Source organism: Xiphophorus maculatus, chromosome 7 (genome assembly GCF_002775205.1).
Source record: "Xiphophorus maculatus strain JP 163 A chromosome 7, X_maculatus-5.0-male, whole genome shotgun sequence".
In the NCBI taxonomy this organism is placed as follows: domain Eukaryota; kingdom Metazoa; phylum Chordata; class Actinopteri; order Cyprinodontiformes; family Poeciliidae; genus Xiphophorus; species Xiphophorus maculatus.
The window spans coordinates 8181991-8209722 of record NC_036449.1 but is presented as its reverse complement, the minus strand read 5'-3'; the positions used below and the strand labels follow the sequence as shown (position 1 = coordinate 8209722).

Here is a 27732-nt window from a genome sequence, read left to right as displayed (position 1 = left end):
GCTGAAGGGAATTTCAAAATAAAAGCCCAACCTTGGAACCGATGGCAATAAATGATTTCTGGAGTTTGTCTGTTTTTAGGCAGTCTTAACCTACAAAATATTACTATGAGATTTTTATTTATTTTTTTAACAAAGAAGTAACTCTTAACTTGACGGGTTCTTGGACAAGATAGTCAACTCGAAAAATGTATTTAATTTTTCAAATAACGGTACCTTTAATGAATTAAGTGTCCAAAACTGAATTTATACATCTATATTTATATTGTTTTCTTTAATTAACTTAGTATATTTTTAGGTTGTGTGACTTCACGTCCCTACGGAAATAACTTTAACGTGAAAAACTTGTCAGTGACACACCGGAAAGCGGATTGTGTATTCTGAGTGTTACAGCAAACAAGAGGAAACTGTCCGTCCTTCTATGTACGATCGCAGAGCCGCCGGATGGTTTCGGCTTGTTTTTGCGGAAGTGATTATTTTTTCCACCATGCTACATTGTGTACATTGTTTCGCACACTGTCCTATTGGTGTCTCGCAGCTTTGAAAGTGGTTCATTAACAGAATGAAGCATGACACTGTAGAGATTAACTGGAGCAATTTGGGTTAATTTTGTCGAGACACTCTGCAAGATCTGACATGAATGTCTGCAAACAGTCGTTTATTTCTATAAAAAATAATAAAAAGAAAGATAACAGACACACACACACTGGGGGTCTATTATTTAGCTAGCTGAAGACAGAGGGGAAACATCTCAGAGCTGGAGGGTGTGTGTGCATGTCAATCTCTTTTCCCCGAGACTGTTCAGATGAACCTGCTTTCCATCTGATCGTCTTTATTTGGTTATCACACAAGAGCAAAGTGCTAAAGGAGTTGTTTTCCTGTGCGGTGAACACAAGCCGACGCCAACATGCAAACAATATGGTTATTTAACAATCTCTTTGTCATCAGTTGTCTCTCGTTTAGTCTTCAAGGGTTGTCTTTCACATTGGCCCACGCCCGAACATAAAATGAAGTAAATGTTTATATAATCTGCTCTCGGGGTAAACACGGGTCACTGCTGGCTGATATTACGTCAAATAACTGCAGCGACGCTCTGAAGAAGGGGTTACAATGCCGTGAATGTGGCGGTCTTTAACATTAAAAGGTAATACAGAATGTTTTCCTCGCATTCCTGCCTGTCGAGCATTCAAGCATGCGCACAAGAAGCCAAGCTTTAGCCTTATTTGGATATGTTAATGAGCGGCCGCTGACTGCCAATGAGAAGCGAGCGTACCTCCACGTGACTGTGAAAGAGCGCTCACGAGGCGGGGTCAGGCGCGGACCTTCAGTTAAAACCAGTGGAGGAGGTACAGCGGACTCAGTGTAGGGAGAAGCAGGGACTCACTCAGAGGGAAAGTTTGTTACTATGAAACTTAGGAATATTTACAAAATATATACAAAATTATCAAAATCCCTCGTGCATCAATAACTTGCCCCAAGGGTGCCAGGCTTTAGGCGTAGTTTTCCCGGAATGGGCTTCTATACTCACTATTCTTACACTTTTTTGAAAGAATGTGTGAGACAGACAGTTAGCCAGCCAGCTAGCTAGCTAGCTAGCTGAGAGGTGAGACAGGCGGCAGGAGAACAAAAGATTTTTTTGCGTTTTGGCCGGTTGTACTGACACCAAGTCCATGCAGAACGCGTCATTACCACCACAATGCCCGTTTTACTTTTTCTGATAGACACGTCCGCTTCAATGAACCAGCGCACCCATCTGGGCACTACCTATCTGGACATAGCAAAAGGCGCTGTTGAGACTTTTATGAAGGTACTGTAACAACGGGACACATTGATATATCGGGAGATCCCGAGCGAGGGGGGAAATCGCAGTTGAGCTCGTCATTGTGCTGTTGCAAAGCTCGCCTGTCAAAAGCAGATCTCTCGTTAACCGTACATAATTCTTCTACTATTTCCACAGCTCAGAGGGAGAGATCCGGCGAGCCGAGGGGACCGGTATATGTTGGTAAATTTTGAGGACTCTCCGTTCGGGATAAAGGTAGAAATTTGCTTTCGGGTCATGTCCAGCTTTACATCTGTCCTCCCCACCGCTTCACCACGTTGTGATCACTGTGTCAGTCGTGTAGAGAAAAAATCTTCAGGAGGAGCTTTCATACCCCTTTTAAAACATGGCCGACATTTTGTTTCAGTGTGAGCAGCAAGGAACTCTGGGTGTTATTTATACAGCGAGGTAATATCTGAGGGGGGAGTGAGGAGGAAGAGGAGGGAGTGATAGACTCGTAGCCTACTTTACTTGTTCAGAGAAAATTGCCACTTTTTGTCACTGGAGACTGGGCGACGTTGTTATTTGATTCCAAGCCGGTTGCACAACTCTTGTGGAAAAAAAAAATGGATCAAACTGTGGGGCTGTCAAAGTGTTGTTGACATGCATTTCTTAACAGATTTTTTTTTTTTTAAATAAATGTTTTTGCAACTGTTTCACAGAAATTCACAACGAATCAAAGCCATACCAATAAAGTCCAGTCTAAAAGACTTATTAGGTTTAATGACAATTTAACTTAAATCTAATGGATTTTAGACTGATTCATTTTATGGTGTCAATTTGTAGAAAGTTACCAATCCAAAGAAACCACGCATTTCCCTGGGATAGTTGACTTTTCTGCAATTCTTCCTCCTGAGCAAGCATGTGGCGACAGTGGAATGGAACAACTTCTTTTTTAACCAGAAGGAAAACCTCCATGCTAGGTGTGAATGGCCATCTGCTGCGATCAAAGGAAGGCTCAAGAAGACTGAAAGCAACCACAGGGAAAAAAAAGCAAAAGTACACCATTTTAATAGCAGAAGTGGCTTTTAGTGGTTCTGCCTGGGAAAGAAAAAATACTGAAACATATTTACAGGATAAAAACAGCATTAAGACAGTTATTTATGCCATTTAATCTCTAAAACATTGTTTAATATTCAAGAGACCTGTTTCTAAAAAGATAAGTAAATACAATCTATCTTACGAATTAAGTGAGAATATCAAATAAAAGCAGGAAACGTTAGCAGTAAAACATTAAGTGCTTAAAATCTTGTTAAAACTCCTTCTGCTAGATTAAACTGTGCAACTTTAGGTGCTGCTGTATTTATTTCTAAGTGGAAGGGATATTTATTCCAAGTTCAGTGCTTACTGAAAAACACCAAACGTAATAAATTTGTCAGCATAAACCTTACTTGCTCTCTAAATGTAATGGTAGAGAACTAGTTATTGATTTGTAAATGAAAATATGCCAATGCAATAGTGTGTGTGTGAGGACAGTGGAGCCCATTTAATTAGAGAGTATAAAGAGCAGCTGTGAGTAAGAAGTTGATCGCAATAATAAATACATGCAAACAGCACTTATAAAAGTAATAGTATAGTCAGTATAAGGTAAGAGGGTGGCTTCAGCAATGTTTTAATTAATTAATTATTTTTTGTTTTACTTTAAAATTGTTTCTATAAAAGAAATCTGTTTTGACTCAGTAAATCTTAAATCCAATATTGGGGCAACTGTTTGTGCAGTTTCTTTTCATCAGCATAGAGATGGAGAGACGCATCATTAACTGTTTTGGAAATTACAGAAGGAAAATAAACAAACTAGCCTAATACATTGCTTTGGGGCACGCCTTTTTGTGACATTCATATTACAGGAGGGAAGACCACTGAGTTAAACACACTATTTATATCCTGAAAGAGAATTTAATGTGGATGGCTTCGTTCGAAAGGTTAATAACAATCTTTTTGTTTGTTTGTTTCCCAAGGCCGGATGGAAAGAGAGCCATGCCACTTTCATGACAGAGCTGAGGAACCTCCAAGCAACCGGACTCACAACATTTGGCCAGTCCTTGAGGACAGCCTTTGATTTACTAAATCTCAATAGACTAGTCACTGGGATAGACAACTATGGCCAGGTACGTAGCCTCTGGAGACGAAGAGAGGAAACAAAAGTTCATGTGCAAAAAGCCCACTCACCAGCTCATCCCCCCCTCAAGTCCACAGCCTCACCCCAATAGTGCAAGCATCAACAACACGCATACCCCGCTGCCACACACTCACAGTCGAATAACACAACAGCAGCTTAGTTGCAGAGAAAGGGAAGTAACTTATGTTTTTTTTTTTTTTAACATCTGTTTCTTTCACCGTTAATAAGGTGTTATATTTTCATTTGGAGTCCCTAATCAGTTTTTGGAGCCGTTCTTTTTGTCAAGGCCCAGCAAACATCTTCAAATTGTTTAAAATAAGAATTTGAGCACAAGTTTGAAGTCTTATTTGATTTTTAAAAAACAAACAAACCGAAAAAACTGTGTTTCTGATCTTGTCTTTTTGGAAGAGACAGTTGAGTTCAGGTTTCAACCATGTAATCTTGAAAAACGTTGGCTTAAGACGTTCAAGAACAAACCAGAATTAACCAACTCCATCATAAACTGGAAACTGCTTAAACTCCAGTGGCGCAGTCCGCAGTGAAATGGGTTTCACATCGCTGATCACGAAGGGAAGCAGCCTTCATGATCAGCGTTGGTTTTCAAACTTGAAAACCGACGCTTTCAAATTTGGCTGAAATTTTCACACATGAACGTCTCCTGGAAGGCGCTTTATTACGGTCACAGGAGGATATGGTTAGGCTGTTTGGTCACAGTGATGGCAAGTGTGCGTGAAGGAGTCAAGGTGGTGTTTTGAAACGTAAGAACACAGTGGCACTTTTCAAGCGTAGAGGCGATGGGCTGCCTTTTCTGCTCTCAGCGGCTCTGTCCTCAGTGGGGTGATTAAAAAATATGGGCAACATATTTGCAGTTAAATAAGTCGAGCTATATTCATATTTTTGTATGATTCTAAACCTTGCATGGAAAAAAAGACATGCTGCCTTTCCTGGCTGGTAAATTAGATTTTTTGTTTTGTTTTACTTTCAAGTTGATGAACTTTCTAAGCTGCTTATCCAGAGTTTTAAGCAAGTTTTTCTAAGGATTTATGCTGAAATCTATTTGTAAAAGAACATTCGTACCATTTTTTTAATGTATATTTCTCAGGCTATTTATACAGCACCAAATTCTCATTCAGTTATGTAGAATTGGATTTGTCCCAATTAACTTAAAATCAGTGCAGTACATGCTCATATAATTCAGTCATGAAGTCAGATTTAGGATGATGCTAATCCGTAAAAGATTACTCATTTAGAGCTCATGCGGTGACAGTAGTAAGAAACAAATCATTTGTAAACGGGAAGAAGCCTCCAGGGTTTTCACATTTAGTTTGAAGTGTTTATTTTTTTCACAATAATCCATAAAATAGTCTCAAAACAAATCACAACGTATTCATCCACAAAGGAGAGCGCCACTATTCAAGCAGAAATAACAGCAGGCTTGCTAGTGGAAATGACAGATGTGTCTCTAAGACGTCGGAACTGAAGAGTGGACTCGACTCCCGGATTTTGTTGGCTTGATGAGGATTTGGGCTCGAAACAGGAAATCATTCAGCTCTGCAGCCTGAGCTTCAACCGGTGGTGCCAGCTGACATCACCCGTCTAAGATGAGCTGCGGTTCCTCAAAGTAAAGCATTGGGAAGAGAGGAGGCACAAAATGGAAAGCGAGGCGTTTTACAGTTTTAGCTTTAGCCCGTTGCCTTTCTGTCAGAACGCCTTAAACGCGCGTCGAAGTCTTCTTTCATCGCAACACTTGCCGTGCGGTGCTTCATCGAGATCAGAGAGGCTCTACTTTGATGGCATCATTAGAGAGAACAGCAAAGCAGGTCACAGGATATGCAACACCTCACCATGTAATATTTTTACAGTCAAATGGCCAGCTTTAAAACGTGAACTTCACTTTTTGAGTCGTTCTCGGCTTCATAGACAGTTCCGGTCCCATAAATTTGGACTCTTGGCGTCTGTAGAGTACTTTTTTAACATCTGTTTTTCCTTCATGGAGATAGGTGCCGAGGATGAATCTGAAACATTTCCTGTGTTCATAGCCGAAGGGAGCCTTCCACTTGGTGTAACGTGTTCGAACGTACGGCGCACATTAGATGCGCCACTGGAGTTTAAATATCGTTCTGGCCGGGGCTGCGGGCGCGCATTCCAGTGAACACAAACAGTAGAAACCAAGGTCAGGGTTGGTGTGTTCTGCACCTGTCTGTGGTGACCTCTAATGACCGGTTGGTGTGACTGTAATTATAATTTAATAACCGCCTCCTCTCTTCTCTGCCTTTTTGCTACTTAAGGAGGTCATTTGTTAGACAGATGGCACACTGCCACCACAGTCGCTATTGCTTTATTATGTCCATTAGAAAAGAAGTCGCTTATTAAGAGGCTGTAATTACACTAGGATGTACTATGAGGGATCTTTTTCATATCTTTAAAAAGGTAGATCATTCACTAATATTTCCTTTTTTATAACCAGGCAGTGGGGAAGCTTCACCTTGCTTGTTTTTGTTTGTTTAACACCCACATATACAGATGTATATGTGGGACAAACATAGTGTACACGGTTTGTCCTCTATGGTCTGTATAGCTGATTGTGTTAGTATATGCAGAAGTGCATCTCATATCTTCAGCTTTTTTTTTATCATTAACTGTTGTTTCCTCTAGGAAAGCTTGTTTTATTCTTTTTCATAAAACAAAACTACTAATGGGCAGAATATGAAATTAAATGAGAGCAAGACAGACGCAGGTTTTAGATTTAAAATCTGCTTAAATCTTGTTTAAATGCAGACTCGAATGCATTGCTTTTGAACTTTCATATTTTTTCATGTTACAATCACATTTGAGTGTGATTTACTTGAATTTTTTTTTTTTTTTGGTTAGACAGAATTTTTTGCAGTTGGATTAAAGTCTGGATTTGGACTGAAACACTAATGTAGCAGCATTAACATTGGCATCGATATTATTTATTTTTTAGCATGTCTGTAACTGTTGCCGATATCAACAACCAATATTTATTCCCTTTTTTTTGCCCTTTGGTTTTGGAGGGGGAAGTGGATGAGCTTGGTTTTGTGGTACCATATTTTCCAGACTATAAGGTGCACTTAAAAGCCTTTAATTGTATTTTTTTTTAAAACCACAGTGTACCTTATATATTGTTCTAGAGTAAAACAGCCCCCTCTAGTGTATTAAAACATATACTTTTTCGACTGTGCTTCAAGCGTCTTGTTGCACTTAATGCGCCCAGTGGCGCCGCCAGGAATCTTGGGCCCTATGGCAAAAAATTAGATTGGGCCCCCCCACGCAGCTGCTGTTACAATTTCTTGAGTCTATTTGACCCATCAAAAGCGTCACAATTTTAAAGGCTTGCAACTGCCTTGTTTTCTTTGGTTCAATACTGATACCAGCACAATATTCACTGTTCATGAATTTTGCATGCAACAGTCCACATACAGTTTGCAAGTAGGTTGCTTAAATTTGTTTCTATTAGTTTTAGATTACTGAAATGTTTCTCCCCACGAGCAACAGTCAAAAGCAACGTGCAAAATATACAAGCAATCCAGACTTCTCAAAAAATGCTACGTAGTTGCATTTTATTTAAGCTGCAGTATATAACTTTAATAAAAATGTTTTCTCCATATTTGTTAAAGCTGTCACCATGTTGTGCCAGTTTGTTATGAGACAGATAATCTGTGAAAACAATCAATCTCCTCCACCTCCTCCCTGAGCTACTATTACTGGCTAAAGTAATGCAACGTTCCGACCAAAACTACCAATCAGAACCAGGACAAAACTTCCCCTGCCTTACCTGTTTGATTTTGAATGATTGGCTGAGTGAAGCCAATCTCATCTACCTCTTAAAAATCATCCATTGTCCCCTTCTGCTCAGCCGTAAGAGAAGGCTGTCGACTTTGTTTCACAGGTATTGTTCGGTGTTTTTCAATAAAATAAGATTGGAACATTAAATATGTATTGTGAGCTTATAACCCCAGACATTGTCCGTTATAAGAAAAAAAACAAGCATGTATCAGCATGTCAAGCTTTTAAAGATTGACATGCTGCTTTCTGGCGATCGACCAGAAAACTGCAGTCGGTGCACACCTAGCTACAATGTAGCTGACCACCATCGGCGTGTGAATGGGTGACTGTAGTGTCAGCGTAAAGTACTGTAGAGTCGTCAAGATTAGATGGAGCTCTTTACAAATGCAGACCATTTACCAGAAAATCCAGTTTGAGATTTTGAAAGCCAGGCATCCTCTTTTTTCCCCCCTTTTGGTTTGGGGCTTGTGCACTACTTTTTGTTTTGCCTTATCAAGTGATAAAAAAAACCCCAAAACATTCCAATTTAAGTTCGTAGGAAAGCGTTCAAGGGGATAAATCCTTGTGCAAGCCACTGCGAGTGGAACACGAGTCTTTTTCACAAGCAGAGACTGAATCAGGGGGATCTTTTTTTTTGAGCAGTCAAACCTGACATGTTGCATCAGCACTCTGACACCAATCATTTCTGTTCTTCTTCAAGCTCAATTTCCCCCAGCAGCTGCAAATCAAAGTCTAACAAAATGGATGTGTCAGCTTTGTGTTTCAAGCATTTTCGGTCTACCTTGTTTTTTTGTGGGGTTTTTTTAGCTTTGTTTAATCTGAATGTTCATAAACTCCCTGAAGTTGTAAGATGTTCAGTGATCCTTAAAGAGCTACAGAGGACAATAACAAAGGGGACTGAGCCTGTAGGGGGAGTTAATATTGCTCTGGAGTGACTCTGTCTGCAGTAACAAAGAGTCCTCCAGGTTGCCAGGCATCTGCGGTGACTCTACCCCTGGGAGAAGAAGAAGAGGGGATTTAGGAGGTAAAGCGGGTAATCATGACACTGATCAGTTTCCATATGGGGGCCAATCAGAGAGCAGAAGACAGGGACGCAGTGAAAGTGATGTCTGGTTCTTACCCGATTATTAAGACAATGCTTTTTTTTGTTTGTTTTTTATCAGTATCTAATGAAAATCTGTTATCCATATGAACTCATTTATATTTGCTAAATCTGTTGTTAAATACCAGTAAATGTAAAAAAAAAAATGTTTTGCATAAGCAAACATTGAAGCAACAGCAGGAAGAGGAGGAGGGGGAACCCAAGCTCGTGTTCTGTTCTGAGTTTATTGAGGCCCATTATGATCTAAACAGAAAAACAACCCAGCAGCTATTAAAGCCGAGGGAGCAGATGTGACACGATTGAAATCAAAACTTGTTTGGCCATTTAGACCCATTGCTGACTCATTAGCATGCCAAGAAAGTTCCCATTATGAAAGGATTTTGGGGGGGTGCAGAAATGGAGAAATATCTAGGTTGTCATGGATACCTCCAGAAGAGCAGATTTTGGTCGTCTCGTGCTCTGTTTGCTTTGGGTTACACGAACAGATCCGTCATTCAGCGGAGGACGCGGCCCACAGGTAGAGGGTCCAGACCGAGCGGTTCTGCTTCCATTAATAATCGCTCCGCCGCCGGTACAGGACGGCCTTTGTGAAGTCCGTGCGACTGCAGCGAGCCGCCGCCGCTGCTGTTTGCTGACAGAACCTGTCAGGCTGCATTGAGGGTTTCACGTCGCTGACTCGCAGGGTGATCCCGAGGCCCCGGCGGAGATACTGTAAGGCTGATGTGCAGTGATAAATGCAGTCCTGCTCTGGTTTCGTGCTCTGTATGGAGTGCTAGGATCTAGCAGAAAAGAGCTTTCAATATGCTGTCATTTTGGAGGATGGAGGGGACACAAAATGGAGACGTAGCGAAAAGCAATTAAGACTCAGATTAAGCTATATTTATCAACTTCAGTAAAGGTTAACTTAAGCCATTAAATGGATCTCCTGAGTAATTCTGGCAATGGTTAACTGTTGCCAGCTTTGTCGCTATATTTAGTGACTTTTCAGACAAAAAGAAAATCGGCTTTGACCAGAATCGGCAGGTTAGGCTTTTTAAAGATCGTCCAGAAAACTGCAATCGGTGCACTTTTAATCAAGAGACTGAAGATTGTTTTTTTTTTTGCAAGCTCAGTCAGATTTCTTGAGTATTTGTCACCATCAGTTTTCAAATCTTGTCACAAATTCTCAATAGGCTCTAGGTGTAGACTTTGACTAGGACATTTTAACACAATATGCCTTGATCTAAACCATTCCATTGTAGTTCTCGTTTTTTCACTTGTTCCCGTTGTGTGTACGCAACGTTGGTTTCTAGTGATGAGCAGCTTTCGTTCCAGGATCTCTCTGTATTTAGCTCCGTCCATCTTCTCATCAACTCTAAACTACTAATTATGTGACTTCTGGCTGCTCTGGATTTAATTTAGGGGTATCTCGCTGACTAAAAACACCTGTAACAATCTTTGGATTTTCATCTATAACAAGTGAAGAAACAAGCATTTCCTTCCCACTTTATAGTTGAGCTCTGCTTTGTGTCACAAAGTGGTAGTAAAATTCATAGAGGTCTGTGATTGTAACAAACCTTTGCGAGGCGCTCTAGATGTCGCTTCATGCTGCTTATTGGTGGTTTTCTTCCTGCTCTTTTTAAGGATTTTCCTGCATCTTTTCTCGTTACAGGGGAGGAATCCTTTCTTCCTCGAACCTGCCATCATAATTGCAATTAGCGACGGCAACAAGTTGACGGGCGGCAGCGGCGTGCAAGACGAGGTCAGTGGACGTCTTTAATCGGCATCTGAGAGAATCTTAGAGGCAGAAATTAGCATGCGGTCTCTGTTGATGGGCGGGGCCTCTGAGCAAAGCATTTTTGATCAGGGTTGTTTTTAATGGTCATCAGAATCAATTTTATATTTAAAATTTAACAAAATTGTAAAATGAATGGGAAATAATTCAACTTTTAGATTTTTAAAATTTAAAAAAGAGCAGGTGCTCAAAATGTGGAACTTCTCTGTAGTTCTTTTTCTACATCGTTATCTTCTTAATAGATTTTCAAACAAAGTAGCAAATTTATTCATCAGGCATCTTCAAAATGATTTCACACAGATGAAGGTTATTTTCTTAAAATGTACCTTTAAATTTTTAGCTCTCTTGCAAACTGTGAAGGAAATAGTCACAGTGATGTATGTCCAAGATAGTTGTGTTTTTGCTGCCTTTAGTGTTCAAAAGTGGCAAACATTAAAACAGTTCAGAAATCATAAGCAAGAACGTGATTGAACTTGCAAATAGGGGTTATTATTGGTTATTGGTATGAGGAACATTTTAATCATGAAGAGAAATACCAACAACATGAATGACTAAGTTAATTTAGCTGATTTTTTCCACAAAAGAATTGTATATAGATTTATTTGAAAATATAATTAAATGTAATTCCTGTGCTTTTCAGCAATATAATAGTAATACCCAATGTAACTGTTTTGAAGGAGCCAGTGTGACAATTGGTACATTTTAGAGTTGTGTGTGGCGAAGAGTAGTTGTCATTCACCTGATAGTAGTAGTTTGGATGTCAGATCCTCTGTTTAAATGATAAGAAATTAGAAATGTGCTTTTTTTTCTTTTCCTCTTTGTTTTGATAATTGCATAAATCAGCAAGATGGACTTCAGCGTTTTCAGAACAGTTTTAGTTTCAAAGCAAGTAGAGATGCTGAAATCTGTCCTGATTATTAAAAAAATAAACAACAAATAAAAAACACGGGGGTATCTCTCATTTCTCGGATCTTAGTGTGTTGTCATGTCCTCCCCTCTCTAGCTCCACCTGCCTCTGACCACCCCTCTGCCAGGGAGCGAGCTGACCAAGGAGCCCTTTCGCTGGGACCAGCGACTGTTTGCCCTGGTGTTGCGTATCCCCGGCAACGCCTCGGTGGAGCCAGAGCCTCTCGGCGGTGTCCCGCCCGATGATTCTCCCATCACACCCATGTGTGAGGTCACTGGAGGTTGGTGAAGTTCTCGTTCACCAGCTATGCTTCTACTCTGGTTAAAGGATCTAAGCGCTAAGCTTGCTCATAAAAATTAGTTTACTTGCTAGACGAGTTTCGTTGAGGCGGTGGTTGAGAGACGATTGTGTTCAAGAGGAGCGGGAGATTTTCTAAAAGCTGCTGTTTCAGGTGCATTATGGGAGTGTTTTGACAAATGACCTCAGTTTGTGTTGTGCCATTTCTTTTCCGCACCTCCAGACACAATGATAGCACAACAATAAATCACTCCAAGGCCCCTAAAATAACCAAGAGGTTACCAGCGAGGATGTTAATGAAGCTCATCAAGCCAAAGAAAAACTTTTAAAGAACATTTTTAAAATATTAAATAGGCTTTTATTGTTTATTTTCTACATTAAAATGTAAATCTGCTTCTGTATTTATTTATTTTTTCACAGCATGTGGTATGTTTGCACAGCTTTAGCATCTGTACACAGTCTGGAAAAGTATAGAAATCTATAGAACTTAAGTGTTTTTCCAGATCTGGACAATTCTAGAGAAGACTATTTGTAGAAATATTTGTCTTTCCTCTCTTTATGCCTTATCCCGTTGCTGAACATTCATCTGTCTCTACAGTGCCTTGCAAAAGTGTTCATTCACCTTGTAGTTATCCCCATTCTGTCATGTTAAGACCACAAACTTCAACGTGTTTTAATAGGATTTGATGGATCAACACAGAGGTTGGGAACAATTAGGAAATTATGTGTAGTTTTCATATGTTCAGTTTGAATCTAAAGAGTTTGGGCTATTTCAAACCAACTCCTCTTAAATAAAGATCCATATAGCTAGTTGCCTTCAGAAGTGACTTAGTTTGTGAGTAGTCTGTCTTACCAAAACAAAAAAAAACATTTTCCTTCCATTTTGTGTTGGTACATCACAAAATCCCGAAGAAATCCATTTAAGTTCTTTGTCGTAATGAGGCAAAACAACTTGCTATCACTACTTAAGAAAATATTCACATTCGTATCGTGATACAGGTCTTAAATTTCATCCATAATGGTCTGAAAAAGCCTTAAGTCAGGGTTAGTGAAATCTACAGGAACTCTGTTCTTTCAATTTCACATTTTTGTAGGCTCCATGTGGAAAGTGAGAAAAATGAACCGTACATTCATAGTCTTTTTTTTTTAGTATTCGTAGTTCACACAATTTTTAAAAGTGGTTTTAAAACACCCACATTTCCTGAGAAAAATACATTGAATCTGTATATAGAAACTGTTAAGCACTGAACAGATTGAGTCTATGCTTACCTTTGTTTAATATTAATTTTAATACCAGTGTATTGCACTCTTGTTTCCTCTCCAGCGTTCTATGAGCTGAAATCTGTCTTTGATTACAGGAATTAGCTCTCCCGGGACGGGTCCGATTTCAAATAAGTTTAGAAAGAACGTTAAATCAGGAACGAAGCTGTTTGTAGTTTTGGTTGCCGAGTTGCCAGAGCGGCTTTTATGTTGCGTCGCTCAGCTTGTCGCAATTGGGTGAAGAGAAGCGAGCCCGAGCTGCACAGCAGAGCACCGGTGGAACATGCCGGGACAGGCTCCAAGTATTTATAACAGTACATCAAAATAGCTGTTTGTTAAATACATTCTGCGGCACAACAGATGAATCATCTGTCAGTGCCAAACAAGAAAAGGGTGATATATATTGGGCCTTTTTTTCTTTTTTTGAAGCTGGAGAAAACGATTCGTCCTGGCAGCTGTTTTCTCCTCCAGTTAGGAAGATCCCTGGGCTTCCTTTCAATACCTTTTCGCTCAACATGCGACTGCGGTGTTTACAACTTTGCCCGAGGGGGGATATAAACTCTGCTCAAACATTGTACGTCTTCAGTACCTCAAGCTCAAACCGGCGAGGCAGTAGCGGAGCAGTAAGAAAGTGCTGTGTGGAACTGGTGATTAAGACGAGGAAGGCTCCTCCGCCACCACAGCTTTGCCCGCATGGCAGCTGCTTTAAAGAAAAATATTCACGCTTTTTAGAGGCAGGCTTGTTCCTCCAGCTGGCGGGAGGAACACACCAGAAACGATGGCGTTTTAAGATGAGCACACGCACAGTCAGAGAGAGATAGAGGAAACTGGGGGTACCGCGCGGCGCTCTGAATGCAGAACATGACACGGCTCCATTGTCGGCGACGGCGTGCGACGCTCATGCCGCCTGCCTGTTACTGCTGATGGCAGAGCTGACACAAAGCCACAGGCGAGTGAAAGGGGAAGTGAATGGGTGCACAGGAGGGTCACTAGAGGTGAAGTGAGAGGCTTTAACTGATGAGAATGTCAACTTTGATCAGTTTACTTTGTTCCTGTCTGAATTGTGGCCTTGTGACAAAACTGCTGTGAAAAATGGTTTAAGGCAGATTTAAAGCTTATCATAGCACCAAATTATCCGTACGCTCTACGGGTGTACTGATAAATCAACCCCAATTTATTTAATTTTGGGCAATCAGCGATTGGCCGACGCTTACATCTACAAAGGTCTAAACATCAGCCACTAGCTGCTTTTCCATTGACCATAAAATTGCGCAAATTGGAATTATGAAAATAAATTGGCTTAATAGAAACGCGCCAATTGGGAAAACACGTTTTTTGATCGAGCGCGCCCCATGTACAGAGGCCTCTGTCCTCAACGTGGCCGTCAAAGGATGAGCCTAAAGATCCTTAAAAAAAAGAAAAGTTTTTGCGATAGGATGACGTCGATTTTCTTTTTTTAGCCGCATCAAAGTTTGTGTATTTCTCAAAACTTAAATAGAAACAGGCACTGACCTGTCCCACAGCATCGCACAGTTCAGCAACAGTTGAGTTTGCCAAGTTAGATATCAGTCCATCATTTATGTTGCTGGGCTAACACATTCGTGTCGTGATGAAGGTCTTAAATTTCATCCATAACGGTCCGAAAAGCCTCAAGTCAGAGTTAGTGACTTAATGCAGAACATGACACAGCTCCAAGATAGCTAAAAGATAGGCATGATGTTAATTGCTTCAAACGAAAACTCTTAAAAGGGAAGTGAAGTAGAGAAAATCTGAAGAGCCCGTATTGTGTAATGAAGCTGTGAACCAGGAACAAATGCTGATGGTGTGTAATTAGGCATGAGCTGGAATGAATTTGTCAAGGTGCGATGACCTTGAATTACAAGATGGTGAACAAGTTTGATTTCTGTTTCTGTCGGTATGCTGGTAGTTGGAGAAACATTTACTGGGATGGCACTGGAAAAGTTCAAGAACTATCGGACTAAGAGCTACAAGAAACTTTCCAGCGATAATCTTTGGTTATCGCTGGAATCAATCTGTTACTAAGCAACAGATTGATCTTGTTTCACATTGATGTTTTTCATGGGTTAGTATTCGATGTTGTTGTGTCTTGCGTGCACTTTGTGTAATTCTGTGTTTAGCTGAAAAAAAAAAGCCTACAAATGACTAAAAAGAGACTAAATATTGTGTTAGCTTTAATCAAGCCTTCATAGTTTAATTTTCAACTTTTTCACGGACCTGAAGTCAAGGCTAACCTGTGTGCTCTGTGTGTTGCAGGCCGTTCCTACAGTGTTTTTTCCCAGCGCATGTTGAATCAGTGTTTGGAGTCTCTAGTGCAGAAAATCCAAAGCGGCGTGGTGATAAACTTCGAAAAGACCGGACCTGACCCCCCTCCACTAGAAGGTACGAGAGGCTCTTCTGTTTCGGTGAAATCTGTTTCCAACAAAAGAAGAAGAAGAAACCTCCTTCACATCTGCTGTTCTGCGTTTGTTTGATAAAGCGAGAAGCTTTTTTTTTTTACCTTCTCCCACTCACCTTTTTTAATCCGCTGAGCTGAATTCATTAGGATAAACCTCCCACCTTCATGGTTAACCGCTAACACGCATATCAGAACTGTTCAGTCGTCTCGTTCTTCCAAAAACCTTTCTGCCTGGGTTCGCCGACGGCTGAACCTTTTTCTCTCTGTTTCTGAGCAGACGCTCCAGCCGAGGCGCTGAAGTCCGGTCTGCAGCCTTGGCACTGCTGTCACAAGCTCATCTACGTACGACCCAACCCTAAAACCGGCGTCCCCATTGGTCACTGGCCCATCCCTGAGGCCTTCTGGCCAGACCAGAACTCTCCAACACTAGTAAGAGATTATTTTAGAAACACAAAACATAGTATATACATTTTTTCCCCCCACTAAAACATGATTTTCACTTATTTATGCATACTTCTTCAGCGTAAAGAATCCATACCTCTAAAGCTTTATGTGATGCTCTGTTAAACATCAATGATTTTTCCTGGGATTTTATTGGAAGGAACAAAAAGTGGTGTATTATTATGATGCAAGAACGGTTTCTAGGCTCTTTTCTAATTCAAATCTAAAAGTGAGAGTATTTTGTATGCAGCTTCCTTTACTTTATTTTACTAAATAAAAAAAAAAACAATTAAAAGGTACAGTTAATAATTTCCATCTCTAGATGTCTAAAGTTAATTGAAGCAGACCCCAAAACATTTGCATCTTTAATAATAATAATAATAATAATAAAGATAGAAGTTAAAAGCACTGAATTGAATCAAGCATTGATTTTTAAACCGTACCACTTTCAAATTTTATTATTATTACTACTACTACCACTTTACTTACTATTTTGTGTTGATCTGTTGCATAAAATGTTCTAAAAAATACACTGAATTTTGTGATCGTGACAAAATGTGGAAAGGTCCAAAGGGTGTGAATACTTTTTCCCAGATGGAAAGTATAAATTGTCACTTGTGCATTAGTGGTGGGAAAATTGTATAATACTTTTCCATAGTTGCTGACATCCTAATTTAAGCAGTAGATCAAATATTCCTTGAAAAGGTAAAAGTGTGTGGTGTTTTTATTCATAAAAAGAGCAATAATAATAATAATTTGTTGTCTGTAATGCGACTCAGCCGCCCCGCTCAGCCCACCCCCAGGTCCGGTTCTCCTGTGTGGACGCTGAGCCCATGGTGATAGACAAGGTGCCCTTCGACAAGTACGAGCTGGAGCCTTCGCCGCTAACGCAGTACATTCTGGAGAGGAAATCCCCTCACACCTGCTGGCAGGTACGTCTCAGAAAGCTGCACTCCGAGAGGAGAGTCTTATATTTCTAAGAACACTACGAGACTGCTGGGAATCTTTCATTTAAGGTTTTAAATCTCATTTAAGTCCAGATGCAAATTTGCTTCAAACAGGACTCTGATTGTGCAAACTTAATGGCTAAAAGTTGTTCTTTGTGAGAAGTTTCAGACTTTATTTCAGCTGATCAGTGACCAAAAGTGTGTGTGTGAGAGCGCTGTCTTAAAGGTTGGCTGTTGCTGTTTGTTTTTCCACAACTCATATCAAACCACTGGATAATGACAGGCTGTGACTGGTCCAACAGGACACTGGGGAAGTGAAAGAATTTGAGGAGGAAAATTAGTCTGAGCTCAGTTTGCTGTCAGGTGTTGTCACCTGTCAGGCTAAGAAACTGAAGCATCCTCTTAAGAGTTATTGTGTGGGTAAAGCTATCTGCAGAAACACAGGTTCTCTGAGGAAGAGAGGGGGAGGAATTCACTACGATCACCGCGAGAGTTTTTACCAACCAGTGCATTTAGCACGGCTCTGCGCTTAAATGAGAACATTTCTTCCAAATACACAAGGGGTGTTATCTCTTAGTTATCCTTAAAACAGGTTTTTTACTGTCAATATACTTTAACTTGTCATGATGTTTAAGTGGGGCAGAAAAAGCAGACGTGGTGGATTAGCAGCTGATGACGTGTTTCTGTGAAATATTGTCTCTGCTGCCCAGAAATTTCTGTTTCTATAGACTATAGTCACACAGCTATAGTGTTTTCAGTCAGAGGCCTTTTCAGATTCATTGCAAGACAGACTGCTACCAGAAAGCCTTCCTTCCCACAATGACTCTTTGAAGACAACGAGTTACACGGTTTCATTTCCTTTGGGAATAATTAAGTATTTTTTCAACTGAATTGAATTTAACCAGTTCTTTGCAACAGTATAAAAACAAATACATTTCAATGAACTCTTGAAGCAAAATTTGCATGTTCCATTGGATATTGTAAAACCAGGCCTGCTGCACCGTTTAATCGGTTTCACTTGTTGCATTGTCTTGCAACAGTAGATATGTCATGAACATATTCGCACTTTACTATGGGATAGGCCAACATAACGAGGTGCATACTTGAGGATAGAAAATGATGTACAATTTTTAGATTAAAAAATTGAATCTGAAAAGTGTGTGGTGCATTTTTATTAAGCATCTGTACATATGGATGGAGACTATCCAGCAGCGATTTTCAAGCCTGGCCACAGATTCACAACTTGTTTTAGGTCTATTTCGCAATAAATACGAGTAACGTGTTAAAGTCAAGTCGGTTTTATTTGTGTAGCACATTTCAACAAGGCAGTTCAATGTGCTTTACATGACAATTAAATTACTAAAATGGGATTTTTTTTCTTTGGTTTTCATGCAACAAGTGCATATAAGATTTGCACAAAAAATTGCACTAATGCTGCGAGGATCATAACTTTTTTTATTAACTATATTTGTCCCAAAACATTTAAAAAAAAAAACATGCATTTTTTTAAATGTAATTTTCTATTAACTTTAAATGTGCAATTGAAGAAAATGTGTGAAACCTAAAAACGAAAACGTTTATTATTAAAATTTTAAACAGAATTTTTAGATTCTAAACTGCAAAAAGAATCTTTTTTGTTTCAAAGAGTCACGTTGCTTTTGCGACTTGAAACAAATTTGTTGTAGCTAAACTGAAGGCCAAAAAAATCACTCTTTGGATTGTATAGGTTTCTTTTTTTACAACACGTCTCGTGTGTTGTAAAACATTTTGATAACATTTATTATTCTTAAAAATTACGCTCTACTTTGTGTCGGCCCATCACGTAAAATCTCAATAGATTACCCTGAACGTTGTTGGCTTCAACTTCGAGAGAGAAAAGCGCTTCATGTGGAAATGACCGGTGTGTCACGCCATTTCCTCTCTCAACGTCACGATCTGCGCCACGCAAAGCCGAGGGCGTAAAAACTGTCGGATGAGTCTGCTGAGAACAGAAGGCAGAGATGAGAAACTGCGGCAGCCGGAGACTGACACACACCCCTCATACACAGGGAAAAGCCAGATTGTTTTTTTTTTTTTTTCCCCCTGCCTGTCAGCACACCTGTCCAGTAACTGCATTGGAAAATATTGAGCAGTTTTGCTAAACCGCTGTATTCATTTACAGAAGCCTCTCACTGGGTCTGCTGTTGCCTGAATTGAAATGGACCAAAAAATAAACACGGGGAGGAAGTGAGCTTAAGCAGACACGGAGGATTGGATTTTAAAAAAAGAAAATCTTCTCATTATTTAAATTTCTTTCCTGATGTGAATAGTTTTGAGCCAGATGTTCCATCTCCAGACTCCTGTCCTGTTTACCCACATTGACTTTCTTCCAGGATTTTGCTGAAACGAACATTTTTAAAGATGACTTCTTTTAAAGAGACAGCAACCTTTTCTTTTAATCCTAATACATTTAAGTTACTTGTAGACATTTATATCTAGCCTGCAGACGTCCTGGTGTTTTAATTACTATATATTTAGACTTATTCGAGCAATTTACCAACTAATATCCTTTTTGTACTTCAGCCTTTTGTTTGCCGATTCGAGTTCAAATGTCACTGCTGATTTATTGATTGATTGATTTCTGTTTGCTTTTTGTAGGTGTTTGTAAGTAACAGTGCCAAGTACAGTGACCTGGGTCAACCTTTTGGTTATCTAAAGGCTAGCACAGCTCTCAACTGCGTCAACCTGTTTGTAATGCCCTACAACTACCCTGTCCTCCTGCCACTTCTGGGTAAGACTCGGCTCCACACGTCGCCCTCCAGGGTTTTCATTTTTACCTCGAGAAATTTCCAAAGTGGAACTCTGGCTGAGCGTTGCACAATTTCTAAAGTTTTAAAAATGGATGTAACAGAAAAATGCAGAGTTTAGCTATTGCTTCAGTTTTTTCATGGAATAAACACATTTAATTTCCTCAACACAATGACCCTAAATGTACAAGTCATTTTTATTTAGATCCATTTTGGGAAACTATGTGGATATATCAACATCTCCTATGAGAAAATGTAGCCATCATCTATTTGAATTGGGGGGGGGGGTTTAATGTTTTTCTTTATTTCAAAACTTAAAAATAAGAATAAAATGATTGCTCTTTAAATATTATAATAGTTTTCTTATTGTAGATACTTATAACAAATAATAAGAACTCTTTATTCAAAGGCACGGTAATATTTCTGTCTAATCTAGGGCTAACTAAACTAAAAAACTAAAAAAAATTATCAGATTTTTAATTTAACAACTTAAGCACGTCTTGTACAATATTAGAATTGCCTTAAAAGATGCAAAAAAAAAAACCCTTCAATTAATTGATTAATGACTAGTACTCTTCGATATTGGTTTGTGAGAAGACAAAGCAGGATAATTACTGCGTGTATGTGAAGATTAGAAGAAAATGTCAAAGTTGAATATGCAATTCTTATTTGTAAAAAATATTTTTTTTGTTTATACAGCTGTTCCAGACTAAAACATTTTTTTTAGTTGGGAATGGTGTTTTTTTTAAATGCGTAATTAAAAGCACAAAACGGATAAGATATTCATTCCCATGATGAGTTCATGTAAACGTCTGAGCGCTTTGGCAGCTTTATTTAGAAATACCAGTTAGAAAATGTATTTAAGCCATTTTGAACAAGTTTAATAAATCAATTGTGGAATTATGGAGTTGTGAAATACTGTCGCAGTAGTAACAACAATGGTATTTTATGTGTGTAACATTGTTTCGATGTTGTACTTTTCGCAGATGACTTGATTAAAGTGCACAAGTTCAAGCCCACTCTGAAATGGCGGCAGTCCTTTGAGAACTACTTGAAGACCATGCCTCCTTATTATATCGGGGTTAGTCGATTCGGACTAATCTGAATTATTACTTCATTTTTCTAAACAAAAGAAATAAATAATGTTCCCTTTTCTTTCTTTTCTTTTTTCCTGTGTTCCTCCCTCAGTCCCTCAGAAAGGCGCTGAGGATAATGGGCGCGCCAAACCTCCTGGCTGAGAACATGGAGTACGGGCTGAGCTACAGCGTCGTGTCCTACCTGAAGAAGCTCAGTCAGCAGGTTTGATGATTCAGCAGTTTTACATTCCTCGGTTACTCCTTTGCAATGACTTTGTTAAAAATAACTTCTTTTTTTATTTTGCCATGTTACCAGACAAAGATCGAGTACGACCGCCTGATCGCCTTGATCGGGAAGAAACCCTCTCCGGAGCCTGGCATCAAGGTGCGATGGCGGGGCTGCGGCATCTCGCTGGCGCAGAGACGGGACTTCATCCAGCAGCTGCAGAGTCTCACAGGAGAGCCTCCCACTCTGCCTCTGGAGCTCAACCCCAAAGAGTTTCAGGTCTTCCACTTGGCACTGCTCAACAAAGTAAGAAAAGATGGATAAAACACACCAGGGCTGTTTCTGTTTTTAACATCCTCTGTGATTCTCCACACTGAGTGTCCTCCCTCCTTTTGCAAGGAGACAAGACAGCATTTTAAAGCTGTTTTTTTTTTGTATCCTGGTTGTATTTTTATCTCACACTCTTCTCTTTACCATCCTTTCTTATCTTGCGGCTTCTCAGGGTCTGAAGCCTCAGAGCTTTAGAAATCCCTACGACATCCCACGCAGTCACTTGCTCGATCAGCTCAGCCGAATGAGGAGGAACCTGCTCAACACCACCGTCTGCACCTTAAGAGGGCAGGACTCCGGTATGTTTGTAGAGACGGGACTTCCATGTTACTGTAAATGCACCAATCTGAACTTTGTGGCCAGTCTCCAGGCTTCTCTTTTAGTAAAGATTTCGCCTGATGATACGACATTTGACCAATTTCTCTTCAAGAACTATAATCAGGGTGTTCACACATCCTTAAGATGTTTAAATTCATTAGAGTTGGCCCTACATTTGTTAATCATGGTTGTATTTAATCTTGTATATTCTGTGTAATATATCTTTCTCAGCCAGACGTTTGAGTCGCGCACAGACGTCTTCATTACATTCTCGAGTTTAACTAGCCGCAGTAGCCTTTCTAGCTAGGTAGCTTTTTTTGCATCTGTCGTAGGTAAATAACTTTGTCATCAGTTGACTGGACGATGTGTCTTTGACACTGGATCACTTCTGATGCCAACCTGCATTATGCTACATGCATTTTCTGCAAATAAAGTTTAGCACTATGATATAAAATATGCAATTTTCTTTTGTACATTTTTTCCATAATACAACTCTATAATTTCATTCATAATGCTCTTTAAAAGTCTTAAATTTGAGATGGTGAAACCTGCAGAAACCCTGCTAACATAAAATTATACAACATCATTTTACTCTTTTTTTTTTTTTTCAGCCATACTGTCTCAAGTGATCTCTCATTGATATTTAAATATACAAAAATCAAATTTCCAAATTAATGAGTTACAACAACATTTAATTTCCCATTTGGTTCAACAAAGTGTTTTTAAATTTGTATATTCAAATTTGTGTATTTGTATATAAAGAATTTGTTATTTAAGCGAATGTATATTCTTACCCTAGCTATAAACAGTGTTTGATAACGTGTTTCTGTGAAATATTGTCTCTGCCGCCCAGAAATTTGTTTTGTTCTCTGTCATTTTGACCGATAGCATTAAACAAAATTGGTCATGTACTATTTTTACCCGTCAAATTATAATTATATTAACATTAGGCTATTTAGCCGCATTGTTATGTGGTTTAGTTAATATTCACCTGCTTGAACCATGAATCCAGATCCATCACACATAAAGCAGATGAACGCATCAAACAAGTTTTCCGTAGTGACACAAACCACTGACTGTGGCCTCAATAACTTATAATAAAAGAAATTAAGTGACTCCACTTAAATTACAAGCACTTCACCTGTCTCTGAACGCACAGCCTCACAAATTCCTTCTGGTCGCATTTACAGAGAAATTTGCGCTGGTTCATCAGTCAGTTGGATCTGTCTGAACCAAACCGATCAATTTAACATTTTGTTTTTTTTCAACCCTGTGCGCTTTTACAAGGATTTTTTTTTTTGCGTGGTTTTGCTTCCCCAAAACGGACAGAAACGGACTGCCGCGTTTCTGAGCGCTGCTCTCCTTCTGGGCGCGGGAGGGTAATGTCTTCCAGCTCCATTTGTTAAAACCGTTGGATGAGTTAAGTTTAATTCTTCGCAGCGGCCGAGCCGCGTCCGCATTGGTTGTGCAGAGTATGCGCAAAGCTAACCGATGCACCTTTATTTATTTCCTCAAGATAAACTTCTGGCTCCTGTTTAGACTATAAATGAATTAGCTCAACGTTGCATTCTCTTTAGTTTTCTTTGTTCTGTTTGTAATGGAGACTTGAATTAAAGGCCCCATTTCAACCAAAGGTTTGGAACGCGCTTCCTAACCAGACGCGCTCCAAAGCGTCCGGTCCATACCCCTTCAACACGCTGTCAGCTCCCGGTCAGAAAGACGCATGTAGCTCAGTGTTCATGAAATATTAAGAAAGGTTTGTTTTTTTTTATTGACTGATTTTAGTTGCCTCTGTGATGAACTCTATGTCTAAGGTCTGCCTGTGTGCACCAGTCAGGGATGTGAATTATAACCTGTCAAATGACCGACGGGCTTCAAATTTTCCCGACATTTAAAAAAATAACCGGTCAAATACGGAAAATATTCCGCTAACGCAACCTCTGGTGTAGGGTATGTAGCGTTCATCTTCTGGATAAATAAGTTTCCGACAAGCTGAAAATTGGTCGTTAGACTATTCCTCGGAGGATTTCTGCTGCAAATACACTGAAAATAAAAACTTAATTTGCACCCTGCTCGTGTTGTTTCCAGACCAGCTGCACAGCGTGCCAATCGCCCAGATGGGAAACTACCAAGACTTCCTTAAATCTGCCCCCCAGCCACTCCGAGACGCAGATCCCGAACAGCCTAAGCGTTTGCACACCTTCGGAAACCCCTTCAAACTGGACAAGAAGGTGCGCCACGCCCCGTTCATGTCAACCTTTACATAGAAGGGAAGAGTACTTTGACGCGGTAAAATGCAACCACCTGATCTCTCGCAGGGCATGATGATCGACGAGGCGGACGAGTTTGTGACCGGCCCGCAGAACAAGGGCAAGCGACCTGGAGAGAGCAGCAACATGCCGGGCGGTGGTCCGAAGAGACGCCGCTGCATGTCGCCCCTGCTGCGTCTGGGCCGGGCCTACACGCCTCCGGTGACGCCGCCCGCCAGCCCACAACACTCGACAGGTCAAATCCAGGGTCTCTCCTTCAAAATGGCGCTGACGGTTGAAAATAGACGACCAGATCAGCTTTCCGTCTCTTCATCGATGTTTTCTCACAGCTAAACCTGATCAATACCCTGATCCTGTCTCGTAACTCTCTCACCCTCTTCTGCCTCCCCGTAGATACGGACTTGAATGACGGCGCAGAACCTGAACTTATAATCAACCACCTGAATCAAAACCACTACAGCCTCGACGCAAACTCCGACCCTGAGGTGGATCACCCGTCGGGGCCCGCCGACCTCCAGGAGAACCACACCTCCGCCGACCCGCAGCTTCTCCGGCACAAGGACGAGGAGGAGAACGGGATGCCCGGGTCGTGCGAGCCGCCGGGTGGCGATGGAGGGGTGGAGATTGTGCTGATGGAGGACCAGACGACCCGCTTCCTGTCGCCCGCCGCCCTGAAGAAGCACATTCACGGCGAGACGACGAAGGTCAACAGCGAGCTGAGGGTGCTGATCACCAAGGAGATCAGAAAACCTGGCAGACGTACGTACATGTGGGGGATCAGGACTGGGTGTTCATGCATGCAGAAATGGTGGTTGACAGACCGCAAGCATATTATTCAGAAAGTTTAGTGGAAGGAAAATGTGTGGTAGAAATAAATGCCGAATTACTGTTTTTGTCAAGCTGTAAGTCATTGTTATTAACAGAAATGAACACTTGAAACGTATCACTCCGGTGATAAAGCATCTATTTTTAAATTGAATTTCTGAAATAAATGAAGTTTTTAATTTTCCTCTGATTTATTGATATGCAATTGTAGATATGAACATGTTTCAGGTGAGCAGAAATGTTCTTGTAGCTTTTCCCTGACTTACGGTCAACACCCAATTTTAATATATGGTTAGCATGTTCTCTTGTTTTTCGAATTTTGAAGAGTGACTTGGAGAAATGGGCCTCAGTGTCATGTTTATACTTTAGTGAAAGATCAATTTTATCTAGTTAGGGCAGGAAGAGAGGTCAGAATACAGGGTGTGATTCAGAACTGTAACTTTTGCTGATCTATCTAAGCAGATATTTTTCTGTTGAGCATGACTTAAATCATTATTCAATCAATAACAGGATTAAAATTTTCTCATTAAGGAGTTAGGTTGAAGGAACTTTTCCTTTCTTGTGTTTCAGACTACGAGAAGATCTTCCTCCTCTTGAAGCAGATCCAGGGAACGTTGGACACTCGGCTCATTTTCCTCCAAAACATCATCAAAGAGGCCGCCAGGTAGCAGAGCTGCACTTCTTCTCACATCCCAGAGTAACAAATAGAACCATTAAGTAGATTCTTTTACCAACATTAAAACCACCTGCTGCTCTAAACACAATTTAGAGCAGCTGAATTGTGCTCTAAATTGTGTTCAGCGTCTTGGTGAATTGTTTTCACCGAGACACGGTGAAAACAATTTGCTGGAGTTCATACTGAGCATCTGAAAGGAGATTGAAGTGATTCTGAACATAGCATGGCGGTTCATGTCTGCACAGCCACTAGATCCAGTTGGATCACTTAAGGGATGCGCTGGACCGAGAGAATCACTTCATGAAGTTCAGCTGACAAATCTGTCAGTAATACCAATAAAGTGTACCTAATAAAGTGGCCCTTTTGTGTCTAGGTTACATTCTTTTTTTTTGGAACATCCATATTTTACTACATAGAAACAAATAGGTAATTATAACAGCATACGCACCGCTAAGACGTCATAGAACACTACAACTTCTACATTTAATGTGTTTTGAGGGTTTTATGACAAACACAAATGAAAAAATTATACATGGTCTTAAAAGACCTTTTTATTCAATAGATAAACTGAAAAGTGTTGAGTTGCATTTGTAAGTAGCCCCCCTAACTCCGACGCTCTTAAATAAAATCCGTTGCAACCGTCTTACTAAATAAAAACCTCAGTAGTAAGTTTGGCAATGTACCGTGACGAAAGTTAATAAAACGTCAGAAAAACATCTAGCTTAGCTTTCAGTAGGTTTAAATGATGTTGAAAATGCAAACTATAAAATGTTTCTTTTTTTATCCATCGTCAAAGGTTTAAGAAGAGAGTTCTCATCGAGCAGCTGGAAAACTTCCTCGAGGAAATACACAACCGATCCAACACCATGAACCACGTGGACATGCTCTGAGACCAACTCAAACTGCACAGACTAATAATAATAACAATAATAATAATAATAAACTCCATAACCCTCCCCATCCCTGTGGAAACAACCACTCCCCTCCACCTCAACCAAGACCCAAAGAGTCCAGGATCTGGAATACCGAGATACCGGGTATCAAGACGGGAGCGATCGCATCTCATGAACGGGGTGGAGTTGAAGACTTTTTTTTTTTTTTTCCCTGGAAGGATCTGACGACGATGAGTGTGATGTTCAGTCTTCTCTCTTTTTTTCCTGTGAAGATGTGGCGGACGGAGTTCAGTCTGAGCGTTGCGTGTTTTCAGATATCTCAGGGTCGAAAGGGATCCAGTGAAGATGTTTTTATTTCCCTTCCACATTCATTTCTTTTCCATACCCCCACCACCCCCCCTCCACAACGCAGCGTAGTAGGTATTACTCTCTTACGTTTCTGATTGCGAGGGGGTGACGAGAGGAAAACCGATTTGTTCCAGTCGAATTTCTGCACTCCACCGACCAGAGCACTCCGCTACTCGGCTGTCGAACAGACAGAATTTGATTTCAAGGTCGCCGTAGTCGATTAATTTTATCGACGTAGTGATTTAGGCGTCTGCAAAGTTGGCGGTTTTTAAGGATCCGTTAAACCTAGAAAGGTTTGTTCTGCGAAGCAGAGTTACAGCAAACTAAATGCAAAGGAAGGTCATGAAAACAGGGACAAAAAGCTCAGGAAGCGTCATTAATGCATCAGCGTCAGCAATAACATCGAGTCCCCTCCCCCACCTATTTATTTAAGCCCCGAAAGGGCCGATATGCAACGTGAGCTGTCGTCTGCTGGAAGCAATGATGAAGTGGGGTCTTGGTTGCTGCCAAATTACTGAACAAACCCCCATCAACAGCCCCCGTCTCCCCTTCTCTGCCACGGATCTCAAACCAACTTCTTGTTGCTTCATCACAATTGCACTTGTGTAAATTTGAGAATTATTATTTAATGTAATTTAAAAGAGGAAAACATTTTTGTTGTTGCAATTTCTGAGAAAGAATGGGACTCCATATTCGGCGTTCTCAGATGTACACAAATAGACCCTCGTTTTGGGTCCAGAGGTCAAAAGTTGATTTCCGAATCCAGTGGCTCCCCTCTTCTTCCGCAAACCCTCCCCGGACAGGGACCAAAATCTGCCATACTTGTCTTTTATGTGTGAAGAGGCCGCTACCAAAAGAGTATTTTGAATACGCTGTAAAGATGTAAATAACCCTAGAGTACTATTTAAAAGAAAAAAAGAAATGTTCAGTGGAAAAAATGGCCTTTTTGTAAGTATTTCCATAAATAAAGTTTCTATTTTACACTGTGAAGGGCCATGTAAATAAAGTGTTCCATAAATGTGTGACTCCTTGAGATTCCTTTTGTTCATTAGTGTAAATAATAAATACACCCACCGTGTAAAAACATATTAAAATTTT

At 40.3% G+C, this 27732-nt stretch overlaps 1 protein-coding gene across 1 annotated transcript; it reads left to right on the top strand.

Moving 5' to 3' along the window:
- Positions 1 to 1362: 1362 nt before the first annotated feature.
- On the top strand, positions 1363 to 27652 carry ints6 (integrator complex subunit 6). Its single transcript, XM_023337407.1, has 18 exons — positions 1363 to 1804; positions 1955 to 2032; positions 3775 to 3924; positions 10496 to 10585; positions 11622 to 11805; positions 15357 to 15482; positions 15776 to 15927; positions 16719 to 16871; positions 19524 to 19656; positions 20659 to 20753; positions 20861 to 20971; positions 21065 to 21280; positions 21477 to 21603; positions 23711 to 23853; positions 23941 to 24127; positions 24286 to 24651; positions 25288 to 25381; positions 26190 to 27652. Exons 1-18 carry the CDS (start codon positions 1694 to 1696, stop codon positions 26281 to 26283), a joined length of 2610 nt encoding a protein of 869 aa, XP_023193175.1. The 5' UTR covers positions 1363 to 1693; the 3' UTR covers positions 26284 to 27652.
- The last annotated feature ends 80 nt before the right edge of the window (positions 27653 to 27732 follow it).

What these genes read in the sequence shown, in the direction of transcription:
- ints6 (XM_023337407.1), top strand. Translation starts at nt 1,694, where the DNA reads ATGCCCGTTTTACTTTTTCTGATAGACACGTCCGCTTCAATGAACCAG. An exon ending in TGCCTCCTTATTATATCGGG is followed by an intron (nt 20,754 to 20,860) that starts GTTAGTCGATTC and finishes TTCCTCCCTCAG; the next exon opens with TCCCTCAGAAAGGCGCTGAG. An exon ending in CAGCCCACAACACTCGACAG is followed by an intron (nt 24,128 to 24,285) that starts GTCAAATCCAGG and finishes GCCTCCCCGTAG; the next exon opens with ATACGGACTTGAATGACGGC.